The sequence below is a fragment of the Puntigrus tetrazona genome, chromosome 19 (assembly GCF_018831695.1).
Source record: "Puntigrus tetrazona isolate hp1 chromosome 19, ASM1883169v1, whole genome shotgun sequence".
Taxonomy (NCBI): domain Eukaryota; kingdom Metazoa; phylum Chordata; class Actinopteri; order Cypriniformes; family Cyprinidae; genus Puntigrus; species Puntigrus tetrazona.
The window spans coordinates 15150415-15175033 of NC_056717.1; the positions used below are offsets into that span (position 1 = coordinate 15150415).

General features: G+C 36.5%; 1 protein-coding gene across 1 annotated transcript in view; it reads left to right on the forward strand.

Moving 5' to 3' along the window:
- LOC122323518 (ephrin type-A receptor 7) overlaps positions 1–24619 on the forward strand; it is a 114113-nt gene that overhangs the window by 71961 nt on the left and 17533 nt on the right. Inside the window, 5 exon segments of the mRNA XM_043217398.1 lie at positions 15277–15353; positions 15356–15403; positions 16626–16923; positions 18828–18936; positions 23233–23358. Coding sequence (XP_043073333.1) covers positions 15277–15353; positions 15356–15403; positions 16626–16923; positions 18828–18936; positions 23233–23358 — 658 coding nt within the window.

Consider the following 24619-nt stretch of genomic DNA (forward strand, 5'->3'; position numbering starts at 1 on the left):
CTTCTAATGTTGCTAGAAAACGTGTTTGAGGACATCCTTTCTCAATACTGCAGCAGATGTTTTTTTACTCATCTCCATTTGATTTGTCTCTTTTTGAGCCAAATGAGGTTGTAACAAAGCAGCTTATTCATCTTAGTGCTTCTCAGTTTCATCGCATCCTTGTGTCGTTGATGTCTTTCCATACCATGTGGGATTAAATGACCTTTCTCTCCAATTTAACGAGATCGACAGCAGTGATCGGTGTTGGTGCTTTTTTATTATTAATGTTTTATCAGTATTATTATTTTGGGTTAGTGTATTTACAGTAGTACACTAGTATAAAAAAAGAAACAAAACAGGTTGAAATGTTGTTTTATTGAGGCTTAGTGCTGAACAACAGAAAGTACCCAATTACAAATCTGTGCCAGCAGTTTATTATAGATTTTTTTCCAGGTGAAATTGATTAAAGAAGGGTAAAAAAAAAAAACTGAAGCCAAAATTGTGTTAATAGCTGAAATGAATAATGCAATAATAATAATAATAATTAATGTTGTTTAATTATTAATTTATATATTTGACCAAATGTTTTTTTAAATATGTTGGTTGTTTTATGGGCTCATAACAGAAATTACTGATGTTAAACATAATCATACCTGCATGATGTGAGACTATTGTCCGCTTTTAGAGTCATATATCAAAAACATTTTACAGCTAGAATGCTCGTTGTTTTGTGTGCCTGTGCACGTATGTGTGTGTATCTGTAAATAAGTTTTGCTTATATTGTTGGGCCTACAGTAAATGTCACCATGAGGATATAAAACCTCACATTACCTCCAGCCAACAGCCTTTATGAGGTAAATGGCCTATTAACATAGAAAATAATGTCTCAATGCAGAAAGGCTCACGTGAGGGTTTGTTTAGGAGCTAGAAAATGCCTTTAGCGCAATGTAATATCAGCATAACCGATAATAATAGAATGCAAAGTGGTAAAAAAAAAACGCAGACGTGCATGTCGACCCATGAGCGCACTCCATTTTTAGTACTGACCAATTACAAAATGAAGTTGTATAAGAGCAGCATCTGGAGTCAAGCAGGGCTTAGTGAACAGCTGGTGTGCGTTTGTATGAGAGGTCAGATCTAAAGAGTTTGCCTACACACACGCACACATACATATATGGTACACAATGTTATGTAAATGCCCAGTAACACACTTCAGAAATCACTTGAAGTATTAGACCCTCACCTGTTTCGTCAAATGCCTCTACAGGACAATGTGCACTGATATTAACTCGCTTTACACAACACCCAGATTAACACAGACCCACACACACACACACACACACACACTGTATAGAGTCACAGAGACTCACTCACATTACTGCTTGCTCAGATCCTTCAATGATCCTAGAGTGCCTGAACACAAAGGCTGAAATAAGCAGCACAGGAGCCGCATGTTTATTAATGGAGGAGATTTCTTTCATCAAGACTTATACACACTCAGATTTTGCTTTCCATTAAGAGTAAATTGCAGAGCGTTTATTTGGCACTCGACTCCTCGCCTTTCATTATTTGATACTCTTCCCAACACAATTGCTTTTTCTCAGCCAAAAATGACTCTTTCTTTGTCTCTCACACCTTTTCAGTAGTTTATTTTCTCTTTTTTCCCTCCTTTTCCCCTTCAGGCACAGTCCAAATTAACTTTTTCACACCTGCCAAAGCAAGTGAATTGAGAACATTTGCCAGCCGTGAAGCTGTTTATATAGATTTATTTTTACAGGGTATATTAGGATATATATGTTTTTTTCTATATTTGTTAATGAATATATAATTTGAAAGAACAAAGAAAAAAAGAAAAAGTCTTTGTCACTTTTGCATAATTTAATGTGTCCTTTCCAAAGAATCGTTAATATTATTTAAATACATCATAGATATAATAATTTATGATGCAATATTTAATTGTTTTGGCTTTTTAATTGTATTTATAATTCATTGTTTTCATTTGCTATGACACTGGCAAATATTTTTATCTACTCTCCAAAGCTTTTTTTTAATGTATTTTTTTATTGCATTTGGCACTCGGTAGGTGGATCTCAGGTATAAATCATATTCCTTTGTGCTTTCATCTTCTTGCGCTGGAAGTTGTGTGGGTAGCCATAACACAAGTCTTTAATTTTTATGCGTGTTGCATATTCCAACTTAATTTTGCTCTCTTCTCCTGTTCTGTTCTCAATAAACACACCATTAATCTCTCCCTCACACAGCACAGGCTCAAGGTTAACTGGAGCTCTCAGTGGAAGTGCTATTACTTTATTGTGATGTACAGTCTCAGAGGCAGCTGTGTGTTTGAGCTCTGTGATTAGAGTCGATGCGATTGCAAGCCAACACAAAGGAGTTTAACTGACTAGAGGCTGAGATCAGTGCCACGCTTGTGTTGAATGCGCACGTTCTGTGTATATTGGCCCTTTGTTGAACTCTCTGCACAAAGGAAATATAAGCGGGCTGATCATTTTGAGAGTAGTTTGCAGCGACCAAATCGGGTCAGGAGGCAGCCATCTTGGTGAAGCCCCCGGACAGATGTTTTCTATAGAGGTAAATGGCAGACCTGCTCCTATCTACTGTACTTGAACAGGGAATGGCATTTAGATTCATTTAATAATGAAATGTGTAGTAAATATTTGTAATCAGCTGTAAAATGTGGTTTATAGCAGTAATACATTTCGTGAGTTTAAAGGGACAGTCCAGGACAATTCTGGCGTCATTTATTCATGTGATTTTAAACTTGTGGGACTTCTGTGGAGCACAAAAGTTATGTTTAAGTTTAATGTGCAGAAACCGTGTTGATTGTGACTTTCATTCTGACTTTCTTTTATGTCATAAAGGTTTCACAACATGAGTAACATCAGTGAAGTATTCCTTTTTTAACTTAGGCCAAATGTAAAAATTATCAACCAAAAATCACAAAATCGAAAGTCAAAAATCAATGTTAGTGCCCAGTTCCACGTAAAAAGAGAAAACGAATACATAAAAAAAGAAGTTATATATACAACTATATGCAACTAACTTTCTAACTAATCTATTACAAAGAAATGGATGTTATCAATCGACAAGGCAGAAAGTGCAACCGACACGCTGAATCCGATAATCTCAAGTCTCAAGAATCTTAAGCGATTGACCACCCTGTTCAATATATCAGCACTGTGAAGATTATTGGAAGTTTTATTGCTTTTACCTTCAGGGTTAAAAACATAAAACTTACTCTAATATGTAATATGTGTTTACTTTGACAAATACTGTTTAGAGCGCACGTTGTTAATGGTTCAGTTACATAATTTTTTTGGTCATGGTGCCCATCCCTATGTTGAGTTTTTAATTTTAGAAAAACCTTAGTAAGTGTTACATTTTGGAGTACATATAATGTAATAGGCTTAAATCAAGCAGCTTCCTTTCTCACTGTGCAAGCAGTAATCTGAATTGAATCAGTCAGAAATGCACACGCACTCATAAACAACCCCACAAAGGTTCACAAGTGTGTGAAAACTTTGTGTCTAATAAGCTGTAAAGGTCCCTGGAGATCCAAGGCAGGAGGAGTTCCTGTCCCCACGGGACCTCCTTCCCCTGCGGCCTCTACAGAAAAGAAGCCAAGCAACCTCTCCTTTCAAGCCGAACCTCCCAATAGGGCCTGCGGTGGGCCGATAAAGTCCAGCTCAAAGCCTCCTTCTCAAATTCAGGGAAATCCGTTTGGTCAGGGTGCACTTCTCATCGACCTGTGGTCTTAAACTCTACGCTGGCTAAGAGCCAACTCTGCCGGCCGTGAACCATGCGCTGTAAAGCTCCACTGCAGCGTGGAAGCACCACTGGGCCCTTATCCTGAGAGGAAGTTTAATATTTCCCATCGGGGAGAGCGAGAGGAGGGATTGGCTAACAGCTTTAGTTTAGGTTGGGGGGTGAGAGCGTGCCCTCAAAGTCACTAATGCAGTATTCATAAAGGTCACTGGCTCTTTTATGACATATTGTCTCAGAACACAGCTAGGGCGTCAGTCCCGTCATGCTCTCCGCTTGCGTGGAGCTCGTCACGGTTAAGCGAGGTAATATTGCGCGAGTACACCAGAGCGTGTTGATATGTACACAAACACATGAAGAGACCAGGCTTATTTGACGGCTTCAACATATAAGCTAAACCCTGAAGGTAAAAGCAATAAAACTTCCAATAATCTTCACAGTATTAGTGATAGACTGATATATTGGACGGGGTGGTTAATCGCTTGAGATTCGGTCATTCTGAGACTTGAGATTATCGGATTAACAGAAGCGTGTCGGTTGCACTTTCTGCCTTTGTCGATTGATAACATGCATTTTCTAGCAATGAGTGTGTTTTGAGTAACTCGTTGTTGTTCTCAACAGGTCCACATAGGCATGGCCGAAAAATTCACAATATAGTTATATTTTCTTATTGTTCATGAAAAATTGTTTATATATTAAATAAGCACGTTCTAATGCCTATTTTTGGATAATTCAGTTGATTAAATAGTTCATCAAACAGGATGAAGTACCCTTTAAATTACTGTAATAATTTACTGTAATAATTTTTTAAGTGCCTCATATACCATTTAATGCTGTTGATCTGACAATTTGATCTGAATAATTTTTCTCTTTTTTCTTAGTTTTCTTATTTCATTTATGTGTTGTGTTCATAAATATATTTATCTCTAGTTATGCTAAATATAAAATATAAACCCCCATGATTCATGCACCGTTTCGTGCTGTGGATCTGAAAGTACATTTCATTTGTTTAATCTCTCTCTATTTGGAACTTAATAGGTGCAGAGCAAAAGATAAGTGTGTTTATAAATACAAATATTATGCACACTAATAGTAGTAATAGAATATACATTATAAACACCGATATTCAAAATATTACTACTACTAATTATTGTTATTATTATTATAATCATTTTTATTGTTATTATTGATAGCTTGTGGTTATAGTTATATGGATAGTTTTTTGGGGGTTATGTAAATAACAAATAAGATCTACCGGGTATAAAAATGATAGTATAGTCATACCACCCAGGTCTTGGACATATGTGTGTTAGCATCTGACTGTGCGTTTGCAAGCTGGCTTGTGCCACAGTACATGCTACAAATTCAATTTAACTAGACATCTGTTGAGGCATGTGTTTTTTTTTTTTCCCAAAGTTAAATCAGTGTGAATTTATAGACTGAAAGAAATCTGACAGTATTCCAACCCCTATGATTTGTAAAGGCTTTTGTCACCATGGATGAGTCACTTATTTTTGGCATATTTTCTGTTAGATAAATAACTCCATCGGCTACATAAATGTGTAAGGGCTTCATTCAGATCTTTAGAATCACCCGTGACACATAGTAATTTTTAAAAGTCCTCATGCAACGTTTAATACTGTTGATCTAAAAATCTGAGGGTTTAAATCCGAATTTTGAGCCAGCCGTGAAAAAGGCCCAAACAAAGAGTGGGCAGATTTGGGTCACGTCTTCTCTCAGATCTGAGTTTGGACAGCTCTGCTTTTGATCGATTGCAGCTCTTTTACACCAGAACACACTTTCCATAGTTGTTCAACAAAGCCCCAGTGTTTTCACAATTGTTTCAGGGTGTTTACGTGCCTGATGCGTGTGTGTGTGTGTGTCAGAGAAAGACAGGCAGAGGGGAGGGGTCAGTATGGGGGGATTGACATTTCAATATCTTCAGAGGATTTGGTTTGGCTGCTTTAGATGGCAAAGGCCTGTGGAGCTCTCTGGGGTCTGGCACCTCTGTGCACCTCATCAGAGGGAGGGTGGGGTGAGAGGATAAGAGGATGACATAGGGTGAAGGACGGCAGGATACATGGCCCAGAGAGGACAGAGAGAGGCGTGTGTATTTATGTCAGCCTTACTTTCTTCTGTAGAACACAAAAGAAGATATTTTGAGGTTGGGTTTTTTTTTTTTCCCAAGTTTGGACCCCTCTCACTTCAAATGTATGGACAAAAATTATTAATTATCTTGTATGATTTTCTTCGTTTTATGAAACTCCAAAAAGTTTAGAATGATCTAAGTGATTAAATTATGACATTTTTAGTATAAAGTGGTCTTATCATGAAAATCTATTTTTATTTATCTTTTGTTGCTTGAAAAGTCAAATTTTGTACAATAATTGACTGAGCGATTGATGACGATAAAAGACTTTTTCTACTGTACATATATATATATATACATTTATAGGAAAGAGAAGTCTTTTACAACAATAAAATAGTTAATAGATAATAATCACAACATTAAAGTCAGTTTAATGTTGTTTTAAAATCTTGTTTTAGGCACTTATATGCCGTTGTGTTTTCAGATCATTTAATCTGAATTCAGTTTCATGTAGCTATTTTTCTGCATTGTCAGATTTATTCTTAAAACAAGAAAATCTAAAAAATAACAGAATGCTCTGAAGCAGTTAGTATTTTTCAAGTAAATTGAATCCTGAAAAAACTTTTGCAACCTTCCAAGCTGTTTTGCAGTACCTTCTGCTCTATGCAACCTTCCGAAGAAACTCAGCATTAGAAAGTTTATTTTTACACTCTCTGTAAAAAGCTTCAAAGATATCACTGCACTTATAAAAGCTACATTTTAACTCATGTAAAGTGCATATTAGTACCTCAAAAGAAAATTTTAATATTAAAGCGTACAAATTAGTAGTTAACCTCAGTCATACTGTAGTTTTGCACCTTTCTTCTGAGATGCCTGAACATTACAGTCCGCCTTCAACAGTTTGGCCAATCAGTGTCTTAAATGTTTGTTTTCTCTCCTCCTCCACATCCATCCATCCATCCACCCGTCAGAAGCGACAGCTCTCAGAAGCTGAAATCTTCCAGCTCAATTCACAGCACTTCCGTGCATTTGCTCTGAAGTGTGCATTACCGCACCCTCTGTCTCTCTCCTAACAAGGAGCTGCTCTCTCGGTCTGCTCTAATGGGGAAAATGAGAGAGCACGAGGCTCCAGCAGCTCTAAAAGAGATTGAGTCATCACCCTCCATTCAGCGCCACACTCATCCAATTTGGCCTCCTTTGTCACAGAGTGCAAAGGATTTTAATTGGTTGCAACATAACGTCTTTTCCTCACCCTCTGCGAGGCTCGCTTTACCATTTGAGGTCTTTGTGGTAATCACGGATGTTTTGCGAGCTTGTTATGTGGCACATAAGAAGTTGGATGTTGGATTTAGTGCACACACATACGCGGCTAGACATCCTTAGATCATCAGAGTGTTGCAAAGAGCTCTGAGAGTGACGAGCAGCTAAAATAAATCAGCCACTCAAGAAAGAGAGAGGTGAGCGAATGCATGAAAAAAGATGAAAAACTGACTCTAAACGTGCCTCTTCCTTCTTAGTCTAACCCTCTTAAATGTCAAGATCTTTATTACACTGTTAGAGTGTTGGAGCTGGGTAATATATTTGCTATATATTGTAGTCGTGATTTTGATGATGATATAAAATTAGGTAACATTGTAATTTAATGCAGTCTTTATTTAGCCATTTAAGTTTAAAGAGCGTGTCATTAGAATAGTTTTACCATTCTTGGTCTGCGACTCCTGAATATAAGACAGCTCTGAAGTAACATCTAAAAGGTTCTTCAGTCAACACCCAAATAGTTCACGGAAGTCCCTGCATAGCATTTGTCCACGTTGTTAAAAATGGTTCACGTCAGTGTATTAATGTATTTTATATATTTATTTATTTAATGACACATTAACACTTTTATTTACCAAGTATTAATTAAACTGATCAAAGGCGACAGTCAAGTCACTGTTACAAAAGATTTGTATTTGAATTAAACTCTGCTCTGTAACTTTCTTACAGTTTTCACAGAGCTATTAAGCAGTAAGGATGTTATTAACATTGTTAATATTAAAATGTAATGAGCTGTAAACCGGCATATTGGGATGATTTTGGACTGCTGAAAATCAGATTTTCATACATTTTAAATTGCAATAATAGTTTACATTAGTACAATCCAAACACCTATTGAATATAAATATATAGCTAGATATCGCTGTTTATTAAAAATTATTATAGACTATAATTTTATTAGCATTAGAAAATTGTATGTCTGCTGTAGTATGTGTTACAGTGACATTCCTTCGACTAAAAGGTTTAATAGAAACACATTAATATTAATATGTGTGAATCCAAGATAACTTTAAAAAGCTAAAGAAAATAAACTCTAAACTGTGTGTGTGTGTGTGTGTATATATATCACCCAGCCTCATTGTACATGTTTGTTTTGAGCATATGTCTGTGTAATAAATAGTTCAAAATTGAATTTCTAAAGGGTTTATTATGCATGCAGAATGTGTGTAAGAGATGTTCGGGACGCTTTATGTCACTGTGTGTGTGTTGCTGTAGGGGTTGATGAGTTGTTCTGTCTCCACTCCCACTGCTCAGGCAATCTTGTGATGAGACCGATGGCCTAATGCTTTGATTGACAGCTGTCTGTCATCTCTAGGGAGATGTCAGTCAGACGGTTTGCTATCTGCCAGACCACCCATCTTTGGTTCTTTTTTTTTTTTTGCAGTCAGTGCTTTTATGTGTGTGTGTGTGTGTGTGTGTGTGTGTGTGTGTGTGTGTGCGCGTGCGTGCGTGCGTGCATTTCTTTTACAGAGTCTGTTTTTCCTACTTCTCAATTCAGTCTAACTTTGCTGCACTTCACATGAACTCTTACAGCTTAGTGTGTTGTCTGCCTATGCTGTCGGCTTGTTTTACGCTCCGTCTGTAGCTTACAGCATTGTTGCTGCTTTGTGTCTGGAAAATGATGCCCTTATATTTCTGTCAGCCCCTCTCCTGTGTTTTCCTCTTCTTCATTTCCCCCTCCCCATTTCCTCTCTATTTATAAGTCAGGTAAATAATAAGCTTGTAATATAGACGGTTTCTGCTTATATCTTCAGGAGTGTTTTTGTGTAGAATGTTCAGATAGGTAGATAAATAAATAAACACGCTTCCCTTTAATTATTTATAGTTTAATACTTTCTTCTATCCTGCTTTCTTCTTCTATATACTAATGTACTAATTATTAATATGCTGATGTATACTAATCTAATATGCTGTGGCAACCTGATACAAAACTGCACATCGATCCCTAAAGACTCTTATAATTAATAAAAAAGATTTTTTTTAATTCTATGCAGGATTCATTTATTGGCCTTTTCTGCCTTTCTCTCTGTTTGCTGTTTCTGTACTCCTTCTTTTTGTCTTTCTATTTATTCTGTTTTTAAAAGCCATTTTCTCCCATTTATCTCCTTTTCCTCACCATTCACCACACTTTCTCGCTCCTCTCTTCCTCTCCTCCTCCACCTCCGCTTCCTCTTCCCTTCCCCGCTTCCTTTCATTCCCCGTCTCCCTGTCCCAGGTGTACGTAGGGTGTTGTAATATCATTCTTTAGATGGAAATGTATATGTCTTGCAGGCTTCAGTCCCTGCTCCTCTATCTCACCCTCCCAGCAGGCCGACAGAAATCCCCTTCCACATCGTCCCTCTTTCCCTCCCTCTTTCTATCCTTCCCGCTCTCCCTGCGATAATATAAATGATAATAGCAACTCTATCAACCTGCCCAGCTGGTGAGGCATACCGGGTAATGTGTACAACCATTTGTTTGTTTATTTCAGAATATTTCTTCTTTATTTATTTCCTGGCGGCCGATGTGTCGCGTGGAATGTGCTGTGTACGTATGCGCAGCGTTTGGCCACATTTTGGGGTGGATAATGGATAGTTTTGCATAATGCATCGGCAAAGTTGTAGACAATGTATCATGTCATATAATGAATTTTGAGTATGTTCAACAATGATTTAATGGCTGAATATGTTTAATTCAAAATGCGTGCTTTCGTGCCGCACTTACCCTCACAGAGCACCGCAATAGATGTAAGCGGTGTAATACACACACGCTTTCTCCCTGACTGCAAGGTTAACTCAAACCTGGAGGCATCTCATGCTCTGCGAGACCGCAGCGATATAGCAGTGTCGTATGTGTGTATGTTTGTGTGTTATCATGCATGACTTGACTATTTGTCGTCGTTCCCCACTGCCATTGCTGAGGCAAGATCACATTTCACCCTGCCAGACTATTGCAACCCTGTATTTGTCTCTCTCACTACAGTCAGCAGCGTATCACTGCCAGTTGTCAAAAATGCTAACTGTCTGTATTGAAGAAAAACACACTCCCAATCTTTGTTATTAGCACCCGTTCTGCTCTTTCACACACAGCAGTCTTTTAAGTGGATGTACTGTAAGTATTTAACAAAAGCGCCACGATTAGCCGGATGTAGTCGCTGCAGTGACGCGAGCCAAAGACTGCGGAGCCAATAGAAGGAATTCTCCAGACAATAATGAGACGACTGAGGATGAGAGAGAGACTTACGCACTTATTCACAGGAAGATGTCCTGAGGGAGTGACGTGTGCCTGCCTGCACGCTCTGATAGCACACAGCTCCGTGCCAAACGGAGTTTCCAAAACGCCCCTGCTGAAAGAATCTGTGGCTCTGCCACTGCAAAAAAAAAAAAAAAAAAAAGCCATGCTGGCTCTGTCTAGAGGGCAATACAGACTGCTCAACAAATCCGGTGCTTCCTACTCTTGTGACCACTGACATGCTGCAGTTTCTTTATTAGAATTTTAAATATCAAATTATTTGCTTACCATTGGCAAGTCAGTGTTATTTATGTTCTTTTATAGTGTGTGCGTGTATGTATGTATATGTATGTGTAACTAGCAGTTATTAGAGTAGAGTATTAGTAGACTGTCTTCTTAACACTACACCACTACCACAGGATACTACATACTGACTATCAGATACCTTTCAAGTATATGGAAACTTAGGCTACTAACCCTAAGCAGTCTACTCTGAGAGTTAGTAGTTATAAATGAATTAGAATGACATGTTGACATGTAGTTACAAAGTTACTTATAGTTAGTAGAATCTCTAAAGTGGACTATTAAAATAACCAATTTTTTCTATTTTATTTTGTTAGATTTTATGTTATGTTATTTTATATTATATTATTTTATAAACTCATTTTATTACTTTTGTTTATTTTCCTATTTTTAAATAAATTATTTAAATATTTTTCATTTATACCAACAATTTTGCTTATGCAATAGTTTTTGCTTAGATATATAAACGTGCAAATAATTTTTTTAATATCAGTTATATATGTTACATAAATGAAAAAATGTATTTAAAAATCTAGAATTTAAAAGTACATTTTTATAATTTGAGTTATTTACATATATAAAATGCTAGTTTCCATAAATCAAAGGAATCAGCAAAATTAATTCACAGATATTAAAAATACCACTCATTGGTGGTTAATTTTTACATTGCCAAAGCAATGTTTTATATAAGATTATTATAAAATAAATATAATTCATATATTAATATTTTTATTTCAGCCTATTCAATTATATATTCAATTATATCTCAATTAGCAAAAAAAATAGTTTCAGTCAATGCAAATATATAAAAAACTGTTTTGTGTAGTGCATTGATCTGAGTTTAAAGATGCCATGTTTGTGTGTGCCATGAATGTATATGTATGTGTGTTTATGCGTGTGTTTGAAAGGTTAACAGGTAGTGCAACATCCAAGCTGTCTTACAGAGGTCAGTTCAATAGCTCGGTCCGATTCAGAACATTGTAACCTTCAGTTTGGCGACTGCAGTGATGGAGTTACACTCAAAGCAATTCATCTCCTTTCTCATTTCCTCCCACTTGGATGGGGTCAGACTGCCAGCAATCAGTTATGAGTGAATCTCTGTGTGTGTGTGTGTGTACGTGTGTACGTGTGTACTTGTGTGTGTGTGTGTGTGTGTGTGGTGTGTTGTGCCAGGGCGGTGTTAACTATGTTTGCAAGTGCATTTTTTCAGAGTTGGAGTGGGAGGCAGAGCAGCAGTTTGGAGCTCTTTATACATTATTCATTATGGTGGGTAAGAAACAACAGCCTGGAGTAGAAATGTAGAGGGAGAGAAGCTTCTCTTACACCCAGTATAACCCACAAACAGTTGTGTTGTGCCTCTCATTCCTCCTGAGATTATAAATCCATTTATTAGTAAATTAGGGGGTGTTTTTTGCAGTTTTTCTCCACACATAACTAGGGGTGGCGTCCGCGAGTGTAAGACCATGTAGAAAATCGGGGTAATTTGTAGGTTACCGATAATATGAGGAAATTTGAAATTGTGAACTCCAGAAAGCTTTAAAGGGATACTTTACACCAAAATCTTAGCTATTTTAGATGAAAACCGTGAGGCTTGTGACTGTCCCATTGACTGTCAATGAATCTGTCAATGAATCTGTCAAGGATCCAGTAAAGTATAAGAGACGTCGTCAGAATACACCATCTGCCATCAGTGGTTCAATCTGAATGTTATGAAGCGATGAGAATACTTTTAGTATGCAAATAAAATAAAAATAACGACTTGTTTCAATATGTTGTCTTCTCTGCACATTTTGTAGTCTATCCACTGAACTCACTAGATATGCTGCTACATGCTCTATTCTGCTTAAAAAAGATCGGGCTGTATAAACACATCACGGCTGGCAGAAGAGTTACATAGTTTGTGTCCTTTGCATATTTTCCAAAATGTGAAGTAAAATTTCTATTCTTAGAATTTAATTTAATTTAATTTAATTTAATTTTTATTTTATTTTATTTTATTTTATTTTATTTTATTTTATTTTATTTTTTTATTTTAGTTTAGTTTAGTTTATTTTATTTTAGTTTATTTTAGTTTAGTTTATTTTAGTTTAGTTTAGTTTAGTTTATTTTAGTTTAGTTAATTTTAGGTTATTTGTTTATTATTCCTAAGCTTGCCACTAAAAGATAAAATAAAATTCTGAAATTGATTTTTTAAAATATTATTACTATGTTTAGCTGAAATTGTAATGCTAATATAATTTGTAGTTTTATTATGTGTAGTGTATTATGCACCTTCTGTAGTTTAAATGTTAATTATTATTACAATTTTTTGAAAAAGATATGAAATGTAACTGTATTGTACAAAATTAGTATATATAATAATAGTTATTCTTAAAGCTATTGCGAATGCACATACTACACACACACACACATACACACACACACACACACACAGAAATACTTGATAACTAGCTCTTTTTGTTTAAGAGTGTGATTTCCTTTCCTAAAACTGCCTTCTTGAGAAATGTTGAAAAGTCCTCCATTCATATTTTGTGTCCTGTCTACCTTGCCGTAGCCTATGGGTTACCACGCACACACTGAATTGCGCTGGTTATGTTTGTTTTTTGTCACTTTCTTCTATTCACCGTCATTTCCTGTCATCTCTACACTACACCTGTCAAAAGTGGCACAAAGGTCAAAGATAGAAAGGTCACACATCTGGTCAGGACTGAATCGTCTGTGCACAGTGTAGTCATGAAGCTGTCAGCCGTCTCGCACAGAATATCACACTACAGTTGTCCGTGATCTTTAATGAGCAGCGTAGCTGTCACTTTGTCTGAGATCAAAAGATTTTTACTGAGATATCTTAGTTTTATTTCATGCCAGTGTCTCGTGGGGCGTCTGGAGTAGTAGGCCGAGAGAACAGCCTGAATGACAATAACCCTCATCCTTTTGTCAGACACATGAAGAGGACAAGTACTGTCTTTGATCAGCCCCACAAATTACACTGTAATTTGAAATCACAGTATATAAAGACGTGACGGAAACCACGAGTGTGTTTTTGTTAGCATGTGCTACTGCGCGAAGAAGGAAAAGCAAGGTTTGTTTTGGTTGTCGGTTGATGTACGAGAGTCTCATTTGTCTGATGCTTGTTTTTGACGTGATGGAGCTGTCAGTCCTCGGTGGGGGATTTTGAGTGGCAGCTCTCAGCTGTTCTGTCCTCGTTAATCATCTTTTAATCAGAACGGCAGGAGACGCACTCACACTCACACATCCAACTCGGCCTCCCGTTCAGGACAGAAATAGCCTAGGAGATTATAATAGGTGAAAAACAGCTTGTGTGAAATGTACAGAATGGCCAAATTTCATAATCCTTTTTTTTTTTTTGGGGCTAGATTCTGAATACGTATGCAATTGTTTACTGTCCCATAAAGCTTTTTTGATTGGATTCAGAAATGGTGGTTAGGCAATGCAAGTTGAGAGGGTCACATGAAAATGTCAGATAATATTTAACATTCGCAAAAATAAATATTTATTTAAATGGGGTACCTGCTCAGAAATTATGTGATTTCCGACACGGCTAATGTTTCTTTTTATGTAGCTATCTTGAGAGAGTGCCATTATGTTATATTATGTAAATTATATTTCATTCCATGAGCTTTTTTATGATTAAAATATGTTAATCCTTGTTGTTTCCTACAAGAAAACTAACTTACATATGTTATTTTTGTTTTTATGTATTTATACAGTTTTACCTTTGAGAATATAAAGGAGGGTTTTGCAAGATTTACGTTACAAGAATCATTGTTTTCATCAATATTATGTTGTTTTCATACATAGATATCGAAATGAAAAGTAGTGCTGTCATATGATTAATTGTATCCAAAATAAAGGTTTTTAATAACGTAATATATACAGTATATGTGTGTGTGTACTGTGTGTATATATTATGTATATATAAATATACACATACACAGTACAGTATACATTTAGAAAATATTATGAAATGTATTTACATGCATATATTTATATCATGCAATTTATATTATATATAAATATACTAAATATAACATTTCTTTTAAATATATACATGTATGTGTGTGTATTCATATATACATAATAAATACACACTGTACACACACACGTATTACATAAACAAAAATTTATTTTTGATATAATTAATCGTTTGAAAAGCAAAACTCACTATCAAGAGTTTTTGCCAGTTTTGCTACTGAAAATGTATTTTTACTAGATTTGATCAAATTTAATTAACGACTACTGAGAGCAGAATTAAGAATATTTCGTAAACATAATTTTAAACACATTAAAAAAGGTATTATTTTATGCCGTTCTTGTATTAAGGATTTTTAAATATTTGCAAAATGCCGAATGCTGTTCCTAAAGTGTTGAATTTGCACCGGTTTATCTAAGCAGCGCTGAACGCACAATGGATGGATGTGACATTATTCTGACAGCAGGAGAACGTCTTAATCAAATCTTTATCAGCATGTTCAGACAGTTATCATCACCAATCTGTTGCACACTCGGGCAGGAGAACTTCAAGTCACAGTTTTCTTTTAATTATTTACAGTTTTTTCTCTCGCTGTCTGTCTCTTTAGCGCCTTCCCAGGTTAACGAGCTGCGAGCGGAGAAGGTTGAGCAGCGCAGTGTGACTCTGGTTTGGAGAGAACCGTCGTGTATCCCAACAGCAGCCGCACTGAATACGAGATCAAATACTATGAGAAGGTACGGTTACATCCTCTGTCCTCTCCACTGAAGCACCGAAGCTGTTATTAACCTGCATGTGTGTTCAGCCAGCTTCCCACAGGCCTGTAGCTCATTGATCATTCAGTCAGATGGAGTAGCTGCTTTAAAACATGTACCGTAGCTGCCAGACATTGATGTCTGTTCAAACTCCTGCCAGGATTGAGGGGGAAAAAAACACCTCTTGCGCAATAATACATTTCTTATGAACACAGTGCTTTCACATTCAAAATCTTATACAGATTATAGTGCATAAGCAGATAATCTTTTTCGTAAATCGCTTGAATGGTTGTTGGGTTGTTGTCGTGTTTTTTTAATTTGGCAGATGGAAATCAGGGAAAAATCAGCGCAAACATGTCTGACTGTGTAACGGCTGATGTCAAGACTTTGTCAGTGATCATTTGACCTAATGCAAATTTGAGGAGTCTCGTTTTTCATTTTTATTGATTTGCAAGTAAACCCTTAAGGGAAGCTTTTGCAATGAGTTAACTTTTAATGGCTTATGTTTTGTTGTGCATATAAGCATGTTTCATTATTTTTATTAGAATTTTTATTAGATACTTAGGTATATTTTGTATTGTTTTACTTAAAAATATAGATTTTTTAATAATTTTTTAAATTTTTAAAATCTATTTATTTTCCTTTTTAATTATTATAATTCATTATATGTTTTTTTGCTTTAATTGACTAATTAGAAGGACAAAAAGATCTAAATAAAGATTAAAGTAATCATAAACCATTTCATTATTTATTCGGTGAAAATGTATGTCTTTTTTTTTTTTTTTTTATCACGTGACTCACATTTTTCCTGTGGCAAAAATTTTTAAAATACAACAAATGTATTTATTTAGTTATTTAGTTATTTATCAGTATTTATTTATTTGACTTATTAAAATTATTTCAGCATAGGTTACAGTGAAGGCATTTGTAATATTAAAATTCTCTTTGAAACGAATGCTGTTGTATTTTACCTTTCAGTTCATCGAAGAATCCTTAAAAACGGTCACCCATAAAAAAAATAATAAGCAGCACTCTTTTCCTCATTGTTAATAAAAATCAGCATCTTAGAATAATTTCTGAAAGATTATGTGTCGGTGAAGACAAAAGTGAAAGACAGTATCGTTCCAGAAATGTTATATCATATCATCTCCATCTCCATAGACTTCCGTAGTTCACTTATGGACATATTTCCGTGTTCCTTCAGGACCAGAAAGATCAGAGTTACTCCACGGTGAAGACGGCTGCCACCAGAATCAGCGTCAACAACCTGAAACCAGGCACTACCTATGTCTTCCTCATCCGCACCTGCTCCAGCCCAGCACTTTCTTCTCTTTCTTCCTCTCCTCTTTCTTCCTCCTCCTCCTCCTCTTCCTCATCCTCTTTGTCTCCATCTTCCCCGTCTGCTTCCTCTTCCTCCTCCAGCCCCGTGGCAGCTGTGTCGCCCCCTCCGCTCGACTACGGGGCGTACAGCACACCTCTGGAGCTGCAGACGCTGGGGGAACGTGAGTGTGCCTCTCTGTTTTAAAAGAAAGAGTGCGTGCGAAAGCAATTTGTGGTGTCATTAATTTAATAGCAATACGAGCAAAAAGTATTTTTTTGGTTTATTTTACGATTGTACGCAAAATATGTCGGCTTTGCAGTGAAACAATGACTTTAAAGTGCAAATGCTTGCTGTCATGTTTAATTTAGGAGGACACATTCATATTGAATGAACACTTTAGAAGGACTTTCACATGTGACCTCGTCAGGCTGTAGCACACAAACAAGCATTTGAGCAGCTGTAGATTATGCAGAACAAAAGCTGCCGTGTTTGGTGCCTGGTTGCAAACCATTTGGACCGGATGACTTTCGTTCCAGATCCTGTCTGATATCGCTCCACCGTGCTTTTGCTCCTAACAGCTTGGGGGTTTTCTCAAATACGAAGTGCACCGCTAGGTTCAAAATGGTTGATTAAATCGGAAAGTAGAAAATTTTTCACTTCTCAGCCTCCCAAAATAAAAGTAAGCCTTTAACTCTTAACTCTTTCCCCGCCGTTGACGAGGGATCTCGACAATTAAGTGAAAACGCTTCCCTGCCAGAGACGAGCTGCAGGATGTCTGGGGTCTAGTGAAGATAAAAAACAATCTTCATAAATGGAAGGATCAGAGACGGTGTAGATCATAAATAATATAGATCATATATGTAAATCATGCATGTAGATCGTTTTGACCATTTTGAAAATGATCAGTGACAGAGATGTCTTTACAGACACAGAAATAATCATATGAATATGTATGTGTGTGTAATGTGTGTGTGTGTGTACATTTTCTATATATAAATACAGTATGTGTGTGTATATATATATATAGATGCATACGCATGTATGTAGCCTAATAGTGTGTGTGTGTGTGTTCTGTTTAACGAATGCAATTTGAATTATTCATGTAATTATTTACAGGTGCATTCAGCACTCAGGTGATAATAAAACAAGAACACATAAATATAGAATAAAATAGTTATTTTTTGTTTGTTCGTTTAAAAGCAGAAACGTGGTTCTTCATTTTGATATATAATATGTTAATATATGCATAGCACAAAATATTCTGAAGGCTAAAAAAAATCGCTGGTGGGGAAAGAGTTAAAGATGGAGCTTGCTTGTTTTTCTGAACGGGTTTTATAGTCAAATTATTTAAAATTATATTTAAAAGTGATATGATATTAATTACATTATATTCACTTTATCACCCTTCATTGTGATATCAGAGTTACGATTAGGGCTGTCAATCAAACAATATTTTATTGTGAATAAAATAGAATTAAAAAAAATCTAAAAATCTTATAGACCCTAGACCTTTGAATGGCACAGTAAATGTAAATTGTATAGCATAAAAAATAGTTCAAACATAGAACTAAATAATTCAGTAACACACTAAAAATTCTCTTCACAATTTCTGGATTTATGGACAGTAATCTTGTCTGTCTCTGCTGGTTTCACTTGTTGATTTTCAATGACAATTGAATTTCACAGAAAAAGCAGTGCAAATAAGTTTACCTTCGTTAAATGTCCCATCAGGGTTTGAATTCTAAATAAATGACTCGTAAAAGGGTTTATTCTCCATTATTTACCAATAAACAGCTGCTTTACTGGGGATCATCTTTCCATTTGAGAGCTAAAGTGTTTCTGCGCAGCTGAAAGTAGTTCCTCTGCGTCCAGATGAATGGAGTGGGACCGTTTGGAGGAAAGTCGTAACTTTGTAACTCGCAAAAATGTATTCCCATTAGGATCCTATCAGAATAAATAAGGAAAGTCTTCAAAGATCAATCTTCTCGTCAAGCTCCAGTGCTTTTAGAGCACTGATAATGGCTTGTGCCATCGTGAATACTAACCAAATCTTTTGTTTGTCTTTGCGTGTGTTTGTTGTTGCAGTGGCCCTGGCCTCCAGTGAACAGAGTCCTGTGGTGATCATCGTGGTGGTTTCGGTGGCTGCTCTCATCATGTTGCTGACTCTTGGAGTTGGACTGCTCATCTGGAGAAGGTAGAACAGCTATTTCGAAGCGTTTTACAAAAACTAGCCCATCAAATGCTTTCTGCAATCATCTCTACAGAACAAATCTTCAAGGTTATCGGTCATTATTCGGTGAAAACGATCCTCATACCTGGTCCGTCAAACACCATTGGTTCATGAGCATGTTTGGATCTTTAGTTTTTTTGGATGAGCTATCCCTTTAAACTGAAATAGGATATGGTTGCACATTCAGTTTCTGCTCCCTAACGGCGACCTGACAGTTGCATCAGCTAAAGACTTTTTCTACTTCCGTGGTCTGCGAAATCATCCATTAGAATGAATCAAAACACATTTTTAGTCGAGTCCATCTCTCACATACACGGATGCGCAAAATCATCCGTCATCCCGCGGGAGAGCTTGATGCCTCGTTTTTCTTTCTGAGAGGCACAATGCCGTTGTTAGCTCGTTTGACGGGCAGCGCAATCGCTCAATCCAATTTCACCATGATTGCGAGATGTGTACACATGTCGCGCGTGCGTTTGTAAAGGCTGCCTCTCCCAGCGGGGAGTGAAGGTGGAGAAATATGAAGAAAGACATGCCTTCTGCTGCTGTATTGTTATTTAGACAGATCTCCCTCTTCCTTGCTGATCACAGACAACAAAACCGTCCCGAATGCACAGAAGCGCTCCCTCGACGCACGGGGGGGTGTGTTCAGTACACAAGGAAATTCAGCACTCGTGTGTGTTTTCACAAGGTCATCAAGTTCTTCCACGGTGGGGCAGAAAGGAACAGTTGTCTCTGTGGTGTAGTGGTTGGCATACATGTTGTGGTAGTCATGCGGATGGTGCAGGTTTAAGAAATGTCCTGACTCAGCTGTCCTTTTACGTTTTAGTGCCATAAGTGTTTATGCCCAACGAAATGTTAATAGTTTTAGGAGATTATCGTAGTAATGACTTCAATCTTGAAACACAAGTAGTTTTAAATTACTTTGTCATTTTCATTTCATTGTCACACATCATTTTTTATTTTTTTTTAATTTACTACTTTCATCTCGTGATGACTTTTTTTACTTAATATTACCACTTGTAATATACGGCTCTATTGGCAGTTCAAAAAATATAATGACTTTTATCTCTGGTGTTATTTTGACTTTTTAAAATATTACTCATTTTTTGTTGTCATTGTTTTTTTATTATTATTGTTGTTGATTTCACGAAATTTCAACTTTCACTTCATGACTATAGTTTAGACTTTTTCATATTACTACTGCTTTAATTGTAATATTCTTGTAATTATCTTGTAATATTGCAATTTATATTTTTGCAATTATGCAATCTTTTGATAATGGCTTTGATAGCATCATTTAATTTCATCATGAAATTATTGTAATGCAATATTTGAGTTTATTTTCAAAATATTACTACTTAGAGATTATTCGTACTATTTTTACATTGTAAACATTAAAAAAAGCAACGAGACAAAATCTGACTTTTGATGTAAAATGTAAACGTGCTAAATTGAAGTGCAATCTTATAGGGAATCATTTCACAAACAAAAATGAAAGGAACGAAGGATGCATACAGGTCCTACATGATGGTTGTTAAAATTCTGCAGAATTCATTGGCTCTTCCTGCCGAGTGTAGCATGCACAGATTCCATGTGCCTGGGTATTTCATGCGCGCACAAGAACACAGGTGTGACATACTCTAATGGATCTCTGTGCAGCTGCAGTGTCAGGGGAGGGAGTGGCAGACAGAAAGCACACGCTCCTATAGCTCTCCATTAATCAGTCTGATGAGAATGGATTATATTGAGCCGGTGTGAAATGGTTCTCATTCATTCTCAACCACACACAACGGAGTGTTGGCTGAGCCTCTGTCAATCACACACACACACACACACACACACATTCTCTTTCATTTGCACCCCAAACTTCATCATCAGCGCAGACATCAACACAGAATCCAGTTGCATGTAGTCTTACACACTGAAAAGAGCGGATTTATCGACTAGTCTCTAATAAAGAGGTTTATATTGGTGAATGATGTGTGTGAGAAAGTCTTATTAAAGACGTTGCCATATATCAGGTGTGAAATTGTATTGGACAAACAGAAAATGGCTGATGGCTCAGTGAATTTAGGCACAAACCGCGCTTGCCTCTAGTAGTGTGTTATCTGCAACTGTGCATCGAAAGAAAGTGGTAAGCACCGAAATGGCCAAAGATGTCAATCTGCACGAAAATAAAAACACATTGACTTTTGAAGGCATTTTATGTCATCAAGTGCCCCTTTGCCTCAGTAATATCGTTAAAAATTGACATCTGAAGAAACTGATTTGTTTCATAGCCCTAGTTTACACACGTTTTTGAATATCTAAATCTTTATGTACCAATATCCATGCGTTTTAAACCAGTCTTTCAGATCTTTCAGGTTCTGTGACTCACTGTTTCTGTCAAATCAAATTGGTTTGTGCAGGGGTTTTTTTTTTTTTGTCCCAAAAAGCCTTGAATCCTGTGTCCTGTTTTTGTCATTCTATTTCAGGGATGTCATCTTTTATTATGAATAATACTCATTTACTGACATGCGTACACACACGGTCAGCGGATTATTGGTATTTGTGGACAGCCTTTCATCCGCCCCTTTATGTACATTTAATATACTTGCATCGTCCAAGCCAGTGGGCGTGTGTTTGTGACTGTGTTTAGCTCACTGCTTACTGTTTTACTAAAAGAAATAGAATTTGAAAAAAATATGTGAAGTTGGGGACAGCTAGGATCTGGATGTTAAAATCCTATTCGGGTTTCTCTTTAGGGGGATTGATTTTAACTTAATGGGACTTAATGGAATACTTGACCCCAAAATGAGAATTTTCATTAATCACTTACCGCATGTCATTCCAGAACTGTAAAACCAGGGCTGACCTATTTACTATTTATGTAACGTTATGAAGCAATGAGAATACTTTTTGTTTGGAAAGAATAACAAAATAACAACTTTTGATGACTTCAACAATTTAGCACCGCACCATCGCGTCGCTTTGGGGAGTAACCTGTGTACGCTGCTCTGTGTCATATATTTACGCTTTGATTTCAACAAAAACAGCATATCCGTGTGGTGCAGCGGACATAGAAGATGGAAGAAACTCTCCAAAAGTCTTCCAGTTTTCCTCCAAAATATCTTAAAGTTGTGTTCCGAAGACGAACAAAGCTTTTACGGGTTCGGAATGACATGGATGTGATTAATGATAAAATTGACATTTTGTAATTTAGTAACCCTTTAAGTGAGTTATGAGTAAATGAGTTATGAGTTATTGTTGATTGATGGTAAATGCTTTTTTTTGAAGCCATTAGCCCACAGTATTTCAACTTATTATTATTAAAAACTGATTCTGCAAACAGAGAATTAAAACAAGCAAATCATTTTTACTCCCTGTTCTCTCAAACTACTTTTTGCCTATATTTATATGCATATTTTGCAATAAACATAAAACACATTAGTAGTTTTTTCAGCTGTTCTTTTGCTTTAAATCAAATTTGTAATAGCTTGTAACTGTATAGCATACTTTTTTAATCCCTGGGGGAATAAAGGAAAATAGCCTACTTGTAGACCCAAGGCTACTAAAAAAAAGCGTATAGGCACAAGTCTGTGCTGTATTCGGTTGTGTTATCTAGCTTTCATCATCATAGAAATAAAAATGGTTATTTATTGGTTATATTTTCAATACAGTTTCTGTAAAAATGTCCTTGCAGTCCAATTAACTTCAACTATTCCAGTAATTTATGCTTAAATTTGTTTTAAATCTGTTTGATTTTATATTTGCTTTTCGAGTCATTACATTAAGAATCTCCCGCTAAGAGTATTTTCACACACACACACATGTTCTTCTCTGCGGTCGCTTCTTTCTGTCACTCCTTTCACTTTCCAGTCACCTTCACTCCTCTCTTCACCCCTCCTCTCCTCTCCTTGTCTTTTGATGCAGATCATTATAATAGCTCTCATGCAAAGCTATGAAAGAAAGGGAAAATGCTCTCTCTTTTTTACCTTTCGTTGGTTTTGAAGGCTATTTGTCCAAGTATTTCTGTCAGAGAAAAGATGAAAACTGACATTTTGTCATTGTTTACTCGCCCTAACATCAGTTTGAAATAACATGAGGGTTAAAGATGATAATAGAATGTTAATCTTTAAGTAAGTGTTACTATAATTCCTTGTAAGTAGGTCAAGTCAAGTGGCGTGATAGGAAGTGATGTCATCACATTAGTGAGTTACTTCCTGCGATGACAATAGTGAGAAGACTACTCTCAGGCCCTTCCTCCCTCTCTCCCTTTAGTGGCTTCTCCAGACCCTCCAATGTAGCTCCTACTCGTGTGGTGCTGCTCTCTACCTCCTTCTCTACTCTTCCTCCTCCTCCTCTTCCTCCTCCACGCAGCTGTCTCCCAGGTACAGGCATGCCTGCGTTTCTCCACTACCCTCCTCCCTCGCTGCTGCTTTTCTCTTCACCTTCCTTCCTCTCGTTTGTCCCGTCCGACTCGCCACTCCATTTCCTAACAGAGGCCGTGTTTACACCTGCTCTTAACATCCTTAACAGGTGGTCAGCTGAGACTGATTGCATGACCGTTCTGTTGTTTTGAGAGGAAGTCAACAAATGCAACTTTTGTGTGATGAACGTGATCTGTTGATGTCAGGCATAACAGAGATGTTTTGAGGGCTTTGTATGGGACTTTTCCATTAAATCCGATCAAATGTTTTCTTTTAAAGCCACTCGGAGGAAAGTTAAAAGCTCTTTTTGTTACAAGGGGATGATCACTAGCTAGATGGCTTTGCTGGCCAATCAGGATGAACTACTGTTTAAAGCCTTGATATTTAGGAACGTGACATATAATTGAATATTATTAAAAAATTCATAACATTTGTGTTAATTAAATAATTTGATAATATTATAATTATTTTATTATTTGATTAGATTAATATTTTATTTTAATAAAAACAGCACCACATGCGAAGTGAATTTAATTGCATCGAAGGTTTACATTTATTTATTTATTTTACTTAAAGCTCAGGAAAGGTGATAAACAATTATGTAATAATAATAATAATAATAATAATAATAATAATAAATATTATTATTATTATGCATTATATCATTTATTTTTTTACGCACTTGGTAAATGCTTTTATCCAAAGCAGCTTACATTACATTAAAGGTATATTTTTGTCATCAGTTCATGCAATTCCTGAGAGTCGATTCCTGAGAGTATCAATTTGCATTGCTTTGAGCATCACAAAAATATTTTGGACCCCGTTTACACCTTTTTTAAATCACCGTCCAAAAGATGTGAGGTGTAAACATGGTCGGAGAGCTCCAATCCCAGCAGTCTTTGTGTAGTCTCTTCTACCTGCATGTGTCTTTCTCTGTCCGTTTAACTCACCTTTTTAGAGTAGTTTGTGAATGTTGCAATCAGATGCCTGCCAGCACACACTCATAAAAGTTGAAAGTCTGTTTGGTGTGCGTCCTCTTTTTACTGAAACAACAGCACCTGCTCTAGCAAATAACATGAAGTCTCCAAAACCTTGTCAGCGTCTCCTATTGAGTGCTTTTCCACCCCTGCTGTGCGTGTGTGTGTGTCTCTATTCTCTAATCCCTCCCGTGGTGCATGTCTTTCCCCAATGTCTCCGTGTCACACTAATCCACGACGTAAAATCGCCCAAATGCCATC